Here is a 10,390-nt window from a genome sequence, read left to right as displayed (position 1 = left end):
TGCCAATCAACCTACCATGCATGTCTTTGGACGGGGGAGGAAACCGGAGTACCCGGAGGAAACCCCCGAGGCACGGGGAGAACATGCAAACTCCACACACACAAGGCGGAGGCGGGAATCGAACCCCCAACCCTGGAGGTGTGAGGCGAACATGCTAACCACTAAACCACCGTGCCCCCCCTTTTCCTTCTTCTATCAGAGCAAATTGCAAATGAATGCATAATGAATCAAAACTAATGCTGCTTATGTCTTACTCCAAAACGTCCATAAATGTCCAGTTTCATTACCTCTCCACTCATATATCCCGTCATTGTTTAAGATCGTTTGTGGCTTTCGTCATGATTTGAGGAAGGACAGCACCAATGTGGAAGTGTTTAGTTTCTCATTTCTGTACCTGTGTGTTAACACCGTCCATCTCAGATGTGTCATAACATCCAGGTTCGTTTAGCTTTAGAGTCATTTGGACAGACCTGAGGATATTTCTGGAGCTCCGCCGAAGACCCGTGTGCTAGCCGACGTTCACTCCGAGGCCGACCTGCAGCTTGTCTCCTCTGTGATTGACGAAGGCCCCCATGATGAGCGTTGCTGGAAGAGGACACAAGCGCTTCTCCAGAACGCCTCCTATGATACACCGACTATCCAGCATACCTAAGGGGAGATTTTTCCTAAAGTTCTCCTTAAACCTTCTCACAAAAAAAAAAAGTTTCATCACTTCCTGATTAGAGTTCAAAGATGAACGATGTTGGAGATTTCTTACCTCTGAAAACCATGTTGGCTTCTGGTAAATCCATTTGATAGCCAAAAGAGAACTTGGTCTCCTGGGTCCTAGTGCTGGCCTCAAACTCCACTCCCACTTGGATCTGGAAAAATAACTACAACTTAATCCTGTGCAGCTACTGTAGCCTTAAGCTAATTTATACACTATCGACAAAATATAGCTATACAAATATGCAGCTGGTATATGGCCACAGAAAAGCCAAAAGATTGTGGACACAGTTTTAGACCCTCCTTTGCTGTAAGCGCCACTAGATGTTAGAGTGTGACTGATGGGATTTGTGTTTGTTTAGATACAAGAGCATTAGTGAGATCAGGTGGCCTGAGGAGGTCTGGGGTGCAGTCGTACTTCCAGCTCATAACATTGTCAAAGTGTCAGAGATCAGTGCAGGACCCTCGAGTTCTTTGGCTTCAGCTTTGGTAAACCTATGTGTTGTCATGCTGGAACAATGATCGTTCCTCTTAGTTTTATATCCAATTTACATATATGGCATTCGGCAGATGCCCTTACCCAGAGCGACTGGATTAAGGGCCTTGCTCAGGGGCCCAGAACTGGCAGCTTGGTAAACTTGGGATTTGAACTCACAACCTTCCATTTGGTAGTCCAACACCATAATCACAAGGCTACCACATCTCCTAAACCCCCAAATTGTATGTTTCCAAAACATTGTTTGGCGAGGAAGTAACGGTCGGGGTGCACAGACTTTTGGCCATGTACGATATATTAAAGACACCCTGATGACGCTTAGCTTAGAGGTGGTTTAATAGAAGACGCAGGAACCTTCTGTGCAATTGTTAAAAAGAAGAAGTACTGTACATTAGAGACCACAGTACCTGCTTGTTGGCTCTATGGTAATAACTGGCATGGGCTCCTCCTTTACCAGCGTTTAGCGTAGCAACCCAATTGGGACCTGGAATAAAGTTAAACTAATAACTGGAAGGAAATTTGGATGAACACTCTGAGATACATCAACTTTAGGCACAAAAAAGTCAGTGAGAAGCCGTTTTTTAGGGCGGTTTGTGGGAGTGGTTTGTGTTTGTTTCTATTTTTTGTACACAGACAACACAAGTAACAAACACACCAGAACAGACACAACATAACTGATTGGTTCTTTTCTTTTATCAGTTTTAGCTAGCTAGAGTAGCTAGAGTTCAGGGCTAGTTTGGGCTTGTGCCTCAGAGGTACCTCGCTCACCTGAGTATTGCCCAGCGAGGGTGAGGATGCCGCCTTCTTCAGCGCGTCCTCGATGGTAAACCAACTCTCCGCCAAGAACCAGCTGCGGAGAGACGCTCTGGAGGAAGTGCGCCACCATGATAACTGTCCCATGAGAAACGAAGTATGTTTATTCCGAAGAAAAGTAATTTGAACAGATTTAAAAGTATTGTCATTGTAAATGCTAGTATTATCAGTGATTTGACTAGAACTAGCTAAAGCTGGAGGGTGTGTACTGTAATGATGAGAATGTTACTAACTTTACATTCATTTTTGCACACTATCATTGCAATGCTTTGCAAGATGCAAATTGGGACCATATCCATGCTCCTAAAGAGTACTAGCTAGGGTCAGTTATCCAGATCGGATTTAGTCGAGAGGTTCGAAAAAAGAAAATCAAGGAAAATATTGAACGATCAAACATTGTTTATTTCCCTGCAACAGCATACATTTTATATTCATGGACCTTGTTTTTTTTATTCGTTTATAGTTGCATTTGATGTTGTTTTTTTGTTCTGAAATGTGTGAAGAGGAAAAAGAAACGTGGAAGCATCGTAACTGGACATGAGTGAACAGAGAGACTTTTTTTTTTTTTTTTAAGACTCGTACCAGATTCTCTAAAGATGTCCGGGTTGGCCATAGTGACGGCGGCTGTGAAGTCGCTGCCTCTGTACTCGGTCTCGAACTGCCACGTGACGAATTGTGACTGGACGGTCTGGAAAACACGGCATGTTTAATCACATACCCTGGATCACATCGACCGCCCAAACCTGAATTACCAGATTTTGTTGTGCATCTGTACGCAACCTGAAAGACTGCTTTGGCACGTAGTCGCTCGCTGAGGTGGAATAAAGAGTGAGCGTTCAGGCTCCCAGACGAGTCCATCTCTCCAATGAGCATGGGTGAGCCCTGTGAGCAGAGAGGAGACTTTTCATTCTTTTAATTAAACGTCAACTCTCTTATTTGATTTCATCGAGCTTTATTAAGTGATAATCGAAAGCGTACTGATTCTTTGCTGTCTGCGTCTGATTGTAGGTGCTCCACATGGAACCGATACGTCGACGGAACCACGGCACTGATATGAAACGTGTGGCTGACCTGTTTTTTTTGGGGGGGGTTGTTATGTTTTTTTAATAAAGCTTATGTGAGCATCACAGGTTGAAATGATTAACACACTGAAACATTTTTAACTAAGTAGTAATTAGTTAACATTACAAACAAACAAAAAAAAACATGACACAAACCTTGAAAAAGCTGCTCAGGGTTTTGTTTATGACCATTTTCACGCCTTCAACCTGCTGTGGAAACACACCTAAAACACACACACACACACATTAAGGTAATTAAAAGTAAGGAATATACAGTAACATTATTGGAAAAATAATCAACAGCAGATCGATATGATTAAGTCAGACATCAACCGCAAGTCAGCGCGTATTTATGTATTTTATTTCTCTCTCCTAGCAATTTACAGATGCTCCAAATTATAGACGCCATGTAACTTCTACAAAGCCGGTTAGTTTCTGTTAGTCCCACAGAATTTACAGATACTTCAATAACAGAGTCTCAACTAAACTTTCTTTCTTTTTTCCTTTCCAAGGTCTTCCAAGGAATTCTTGTCTGTGATAATCAGACGTATGCTGCAGTTATAATTAGTAGGCAATTATTTTACTCCACTTAGAACACCTTCTGACCAATCAGAATTGAGCATATGTCAGCGATGTGCTATTAATACGGATAAGGTGCTTTACTGATCCAGCGACAGTTTCACAGGGATTTGATTCACCTTTGCAGCTGCGATGAAGGCCATCAAAGCTGCCCGGGTTTGAAAGTCTTCCGTCTCTCTTGTCCCACCGAGACAGTGGTCTGTCCTGGGGGAAAGGAGAATTCTGACGCCCAGAGCGAGATGACAAGGCCAACACGCTGCCCATGAGGAGACGATCACTTCCAGCCCTGATCTTCTGGCCAAATGACTTAAAAAAACCAAGTAAGTAAGTAAGTAAATAAATAAATAAATAGGAGTAATTAATTAATAAATTAATACATTAAAAAATGAATTAATAAATAAATAAAATAAAAAGTATTTAATACATCAATACATTAAAATAAATAAATAAATGAATAAACAGATAAATAAATTAATAAATAAATTAATAAAAGTGATTAATAAATTAATACATTAAAAATAAATTAATAAATTATTTTTTTTTTAAAGTGTAAATATTTATATATTAGTAGAATACATGACCCAAGGATATAATACTAATGCTACAATAAAATAAAATGACCATATTACATACATACATTACAAAATAATATAATACATCATTTGCACTACTTACAGTATTTGAACATGGAACCTTTGAGCACCGACTGAACAAAGTCACATTCTTACATTTGTCACATTCGTTAAAAAACGATTTGTTTTGGGTTCAAATCCTAAAAACGAGATCAATTTAAAAGGATGCTGAGAGGCAGGATGCAGTGCTCTGAAATAGCACGAAGGAAGCCGGCTGTATCCTAAATAAAGCTATTTTTATATGACTAGTGCACTATGTAGGGCGCTTACACCTTAATGTTATAAGCAACCTAGTGCACTAGTATGAAACCCTAGAGAGGTGTTTAGGATACAGCCCAGCTGTTTAGCTTTGCAACCATAAAATATTTCCGACTGGAAAGTCAACCAGTTTACATGATACCGGTTTTAACCCATAAACACATAAAAATAACACGATTTTACTCGTTTTTCTATATTGGATCATTTGGGACACGTGTATAGTGTTAGTTTACGTTTTATAATATAACACACTTCCAAAATACTATGCCGTCGGAAGCTAAGCTAGGCTAGTCCAGTACTTCCGGTGTCCCGGTCTTTCCGGTGTCCCAGTACGTTACTAACAACATGGCAGATAGCGACACAAGGAAAGCAGTTTCTCAAATACCGCTTTTAAAAACCAATTCTGGGCCGAGAGACAAAGAGTTATGGGTGCAAAGACTGCGAGAGGAATATCTGTCTCTCATTAAAGTAAGACAGACATATTGATGTGGACATATTTGCTGTATTTGGCTAAGATTTCTGGCTTGTTACTCAGACGTGTCATTTATTTACAGGCTGAAGCCCAAACTGCTGTTTAGAGGATCACTAAAAGTAGCATAGTGTTGTGTTACATTTACACCAGACGCTTTTATCCACTTATATTATCTCATTTCTATTAAACTGAGCAATTGAGGGTTTAAGGGTATTGATCAGGGGCCCAAGAGTGGCAGATTGGTGGACGTGGGATTCGAACTCATGACCATCTGATTGGTTTCCCAACACCACTAGGTTGTCTATTAGCTGACGTCTATCTAGCGTGTTATAGCTCAGTGCCAGGTATGTTTTCACACACAAGGAATTTGTTTTAGTGACAGAAGCTCCACAGTGTAACAGGATGACATTGACAAGACACGAACACGTATATGATATAGACTGTTTGTATGTACAGTGTAAGAATAGTGTTGTGTGATCCGTGTATGTCAAGTGTTCATCAGATGGATTTCGCCTGAGGGAAGAAACTGTTCCTGTGTCTGGTCATTCTGGTGCTCAGGGCTCTGTAGTGTCGACCAGATGGAGAGTGAGTGTGCTGGATGTGAGGGGTCCAGAGTGAGTGAGTGTGCTGGATGTGAGGGGTCCAGAGTGAGTGAGTGTGCTGGATGTGAGGGGTCCAGAGTGAGTGAGTGTGCTGGATGTGAGGGGTCCAGAGTGAGTGAGTGTGCTGGATGTGAGGGGTCCAGAGTGAGTGAGTGTGCTGGATGTGAGGGGTCCAGAGTGAGTGTGCTGGATGTGAGGGGTCCAGAGTGAGTGTGCTGGATGTGAGGGGTACAGAGTGAGCGAGTGTGCTGGATGTGAGGGGTCCAGAGTGAGGGAGTGTGCTGGATGTGAGGGGTCCTGAGTGAGTGTGCTGGATGTGAGGGGTCCTGAGTGAGTGTGCTGGATGTGAGGGGTCCTGAGTGAGTGTGCTGGATGTGAGGGGTCCAGAGTGAGTGTGCTGGATGTGAGGGGTCCAGAGTGAGTGTGCTGGATGTGAGGGGTCCAGAGTGAGTGAGTGTGCTGGATGTGAGGGGTCCAGAGTGAGTGTGCTGGATGTGAGGGGTCCAGAGTGAGTGTGCTGGATGTGAGGGGTCCAGAGTGAGTGAGTGTGCTGGATGTGAGGGGTCCAGAGTGAGTGAGTGTGCTGGATGTGAGGGGTCCAGAGTGAGTGAGTGTGCTGGATGTGAGGGGTCCAGAGTGAGTGTGCTGGATGTGAGGGGTCCAGAGTGAGTGTGCTGGATGGAGGAATCCAGAGTGAGTGTGCTGGATGTGAGGGGTCCAGAGTGAGTGAGTGTGCTGGATGGAGGGGTCCAGAGTGAGTGAGTGTGCTGGATGTGAGGGGTCCTGAGTGAGTGTGCTGGATGTGAGGGGTCCTGAGTGAGTGTGCTGGATGTGAGGGGTCCAGAGTGAGTGTGCTGGATGGAGGAATCCAGAGTGAGTGTGCTGGATGTGAGGGGTCCAGAGTGAGTGAGTGTGCTGGATGGAGGGGTCCAGAGTGAGTGTGCTGGATGTGAGGGGTCCTGAGTGAGTGTGCTGGATGTGAGGGGTCCTGAGTGAGTGTGCTGGATGTGAGGGGTCCTGAGTGAGTGTGCTGGATGTGAGGGGTCCAGAGTGAGTGTGCTGGATGTGAGGGGTCCAGAGTGAGTGAGTGTGCTGGATGTGAGGGGTCCAGAGTGAGTGAGTGTGCTGGATGTGAGGGGTCCAGAGTGAGTGTGCTGGATGTGAGGGGTCCAGAGTGAGTGTGCTGGATGGAGGAATCCAGAGTGAGTGTGCTGGATGTGAGGGGTCCAGAGTGAGTGAGTGTGCTGGATGGAGGGGTCCAGAGTGAGTGAGTGTGCTGGATGTGAGGGGTCCTGAGTGAGTGTGCTGGATGTGAGGGGTCCTGAGTGAGTGTGCTGGATGTGAGGGGTCCAGAGTGAGTGTGCTGGATGGAGGAATCCAGAGTGAGTGTGCTGGATGTGAGGGGTCCAGAGTGAGTGAGTGTGCTGGATGGAGGGGTCCAGAGTGAGTGAGTGTGTTGGATGTGAGGGGTCCTGAGTGAGTGTGCTGGATGTGAGGGGTCCAGAGTGAGTGTGCTGGATGTGAGGGGTCCAGAGTGAGTGTGCTGGATGTGAGGGGTCCAGAGTGAGTGTGCTGGATGTGAGGGGTCCAGAGTGAGTGTGCTGGATGTGAGGGGTCCAGAGTGAGTGTGCTGGATGTGAGGGGTCCTGAGTGATTGACTTTGCCCTTTTGCCTACTCTGGAGAAGTACAGGTCTTGGAGAGTGGGGAGTGTTGTGCCAGTGGTTCGCTCAGCAGTCCGGACTACCCTCTGTAGTCTTCTGAGGTCAGATCTGGTAGCTGAGCTGAACCAAACAGTAATGGAAGTGCAGAGGATAGATTCAATGATGGAATTAGGTGTCAGACTTCTGATCGGAAGGTCGCGAGTTCAAATCCCAGGGCCACCAAGCTGCCGCACCTGAGCACGGCCCTTAACCCTCAATTGCTAAGCTGTATAAATGATTTTAATTGTAAGTTGCTCTGGATAAAGAGCGTCTGCCAAATGCCGGATATGTAAACGACACATTTTGTGGGCATGTGGTATCCTAGTGGTTAGGGTGTTGGGCTACCATTCATAAGGTTGTGAGTTCGATCCCAAGTCCACCAGGCTGCCACTGTTGGGCCCCTGAGCAAGGATCTTAATCCTGAATTGCTCAGTTGTATGAAAATTAGATCATTTAAGTCGCTTTGGATATAAGGGTGTCTGCTAAAGGCTGGAAATGTGAATGTACCTATTTATAACAGGTTAAAGGCACTTTAACTAAGATGCGTGTGACGTTTATATTAAACCTCGTCGTATTTCCGTGTGTTGTAGTATGTCGAAAACAACAAAGCGGCTGATAATGACTGGTTTCGTCTCGAATCCAATAAAGAGGGTACAAGGTAAGATTATCGGTTTAAAGTAATCGTTTTTTGTGCGGGGGGGGGGGGGGGGACGAATCCACGCTTAATAAAATCGTGACTTCACACGACATTATAGTTTGACTGCTTGTCTTCACAGGTGGTTTGGAAAATGCTGGTACATCCACGAGCTTCTTAAGTATGAATTTGACATGGAACTCGACGTAAGTACGTCAGACTTAAAATCACAGACTTGTATCGATACATTTATTCTGTACAAATAGTTCTTGGGTGATGCGTTCACAAATCCAACTCTAATATTAGATTCCGGTCACGTATCCCGCGACGGCACCCGAAGTGGCGATCCCTGAACTAGACGGCAAGACGGCCAAGATGTACAGGTTAGGAGGGTTTTTCTCTTCGTTCATTTGTATTCTTCATTTTAACTGCGTCTTCTCTAAGTGGTCGTTTCATTTTTAAAGGGGAGGCAAGATCTGCTTGACGGATCACTTCAAACCGCTGTGGGCGAGAAACGTGCCGAAATTCGGCCTGGCTCATCTCATGGCATTGGGAGTAAGTGACACGTCTTTGTCCGAATCTATCTGTTATGAATATTTTGCATATTTCTCTCATATCTGTTTTGCTCTCCTCAGCTCGGGCCTTGGCTTGCCGTGGAGATCCCAGACCTGATTGCTAAGGGGATAATCCAGCACAAAGAGCAGCAGGGGAGCTGAAACTTTTAAAATGATGATGACGACATCAATGACCTGTATTAACATCCTAACCCGACTAAATGAACGGCTTGGCAATGCCACACACACACACATTCACACACAGTACAGCAGTGTGAATGAAAATCCACACACGGATCGAGAATAAAATTATCTACCCGATATCGGGACCAGTCTAGTTTATGGACTTCTTGTAAATGCAAATGTTTAAAAAAAAAAAAACGTTTCCTTTGTGTCTTTCCCTGTGCCCTGAACGATCGACAACGGATTAAACCGATGCCATTATAACTGTTATTATGAATTTTCCTACATTATTTATTTATTATCTATCTAAAATTGTCAGAGTGTGACGGAGATCGTCTTCGTGCATGTGGACGTCCATACAAATAATCACTCTTTACATCCGTGGTGAGAAGAAAAGCATCTCAGAACATCGAGGTGGACGAGGTACAACAGCGCATCGGGTTCCACTCTCGTCGTCATTTTTTGCTCACTGAGTTTGTAAACAACGATCATTTGAGTGGATAATTGTGTGAATGTGATGACACGTAACGTCGGGTGATGTTAAAAAAAAAACTAAGACACGACTAAGCATTTATCTCATAACATTTATTTCCTGAACGGGGTAAAATCCATTCCATTTAACAATCAAGACGGAAAAGATTGTCGAGACGATAAAGATTGTCGAATATAAGATTAGAGGATTATCACTAATTCATGGCAAAATATAACAAGACAGTAGAGAAAGGAAAATCCCTCAAAAAAAAAACATGATAAAGTGTACAAGTCATCGTAAATTCATCTTCACCCAAAGATAACCAGTACAAGTAAATAAAGTTGCATAGAACTCAGCATGGGTCCAATTCTGGGCCGAGAGACAATTCTGGGTCCAATTCTGGGTTCTAACAGCTAATATGCGATAGAGCTTGTGCTGTTTAATGAACCTGAGTTGTTTCCTTGTATCTTTGACAAAAAAACACAAATATTGCACAGTGGAAAGGCTGAGATCATAATGTGATGAATCGCAAATCCGTTTTTGATTCATGATTTGAATGTAAATTTGACTCCTTAGGCAGTTGGTGCCAAGTTTGCTGTAGTTATGCCACTTGCAAAACACGAGAGTGGGAGGATGGTAAAGTGGTGTAGAGGTTCACGTTTGTCTCGCACCTCCGGGGTTGGCAGTTCGATTCGTCTTCGTCCCGCGTGTAAAGTTTTCCAAGTGATGTAAAGTTCTCTCTGTGCTTTGAGGGTTTCCGTTGGCTTTTCTAAACGGTTTGTAATGTGTGATGTGTTCAAATATGGCAAACGTCGTCCAGTAAATCCGAAGACTCCAAACGATTATACTGTACTATAAAAAGAGTGAACGGAGCTAAAACAGTATGGAACAGATGATCGAGTTGCGAGTCAAGTGACAGATTTACGGAAGCGAGAAGATTTGCGATTCAGACGTTAGACGTTTCACGTTCGATGACGTCTGACAGGTAATGAACTCCCATGTAAAACAACCCAATAGTAGAACCCAAAAGTCAGACAGTTTTCAGCATAGCACCACATCCACTTCATATTTTTAACAGACTATAGTGTTTGGCAGTATTCAAATATCTAGTTAGAAAGAATTTAAAGAATCCACAAATTTCCCCAAGTGTGTTTGGTTCCCAAAGTTCCTTTACATTAGCAAACGTTGCTAACAAAAAAAGGGGAAGCTGAATCATCTATTTTTAGTA

The 10,390-nt window shown here is 43.8% G+C and overlaps 3 protein-coding genes across 5 annotated transcripts in view; 1 reads left to right on the top strand and 2 right to left on the bottom strand.

The window, feature by feature from the left end:
* Nucleotides 1–56: 56 nt before the first annotated feature.
* On the bottom strand, nt 57–4,549 carry si:dkey-71l1.1 (uncharacterized protein LOC569883 homolog). Of its 2 annotated transcripts, none has more exons than XM_027178705.2 (10): nt 4,330–4,549; nt 3,774–3,960; nt 3,232–3,299; nt 2,993–3,085; nt 2,795–2,914; nt 2,597–2,702; nt 1,970–2,092; nt 1,609–1,685; nt 758–860; nt 57–648 (listed from the first exon to the last, which is right to left on the bottom strand). In XM_027178705.2, the coding sequence occupies exons 2-10, from the start codon at nt 3,916–3,918 to the stop codon at nt 509–511; spliced, it is 975 nt and encodes a 324-aa protein (XP_027034506.1). In that variant the 5' UTR covers nt 3,919–3,960; nt 4,330–4,549; the 3' UTR covers nt 57–508. The 2 variants fall into 2 exon arrangements, with proteins under 2 accessions (XP_027034506.1, XP_027034508.1); XM_027178707.2 differs by having other exon boundaries at nt 2,795–2,896; nt 4,330–4,538.
* Nucleotides 4,550–4,727: 178 nt separating this feature from the next.
* On the top strand, nt 4,728–8,960 carry ufc1 (ubiquitin-fold modifier conjugating enzyme 1). Its single transcript, XM_027178710.2, has 6 exons — nt 4,728–5,012; nt 7,910–7,977; nt 8,096–8,159; nt 8,260–8,336; nt 8,418–8,508; nt 8,589–8,960. Exons 1-6 carry the CDS (start codon nt 4,890–4,892, stop codon nt 8,667–8,669), a joined length of 504 nt encoding a protein of 167 aa, XP_027034511.1. The 5' UTR covers nt 4,728–4,889; the 3' UTR covers nt 8,670–8,960.
* A 294-nt stretch (nt 8,961–9,254) lies between these two features.
* Nucleotides 9,255–10,390, bottom strand: part of LOC113663413 (grass carp reovirus (GCRV)-induced gene 2p) — a 4,200-nt gene continuing 3,064 nt past the window's right edge. For both annotated transcript variants that reach the window (XM_027178709.2, XM_027178708.2), the window contains exon 2: nt 9,255–10,390. This exon is cut by the window's right edge and continues 1,515 nt beyond it. The gene's annotated coding sequence lies outside the window, so the exon portion shown is untranslated.

Source organism: Tachysurus fulvidraco, chromosome 26, assembly GCF_022655615.1.
Source record: "Tachysurus fulvidraco isolate hzauxx_2018 chromosome 26, HZAU_PFXX_2.0, whole genome shotgun sequence".
NCBI classification, from domain to species: domain Eukaryota; kingdom Metazoa; phylum Chordata; class Actinopteri; order Siluriformes; family Bagridae; genus Tachysurus; species Tachysurus fulvidraco.
Note: the sequence above shows the minus strand (reverse complement) of the source record. Positions and strands in the feature narration are given on the sequence as shown.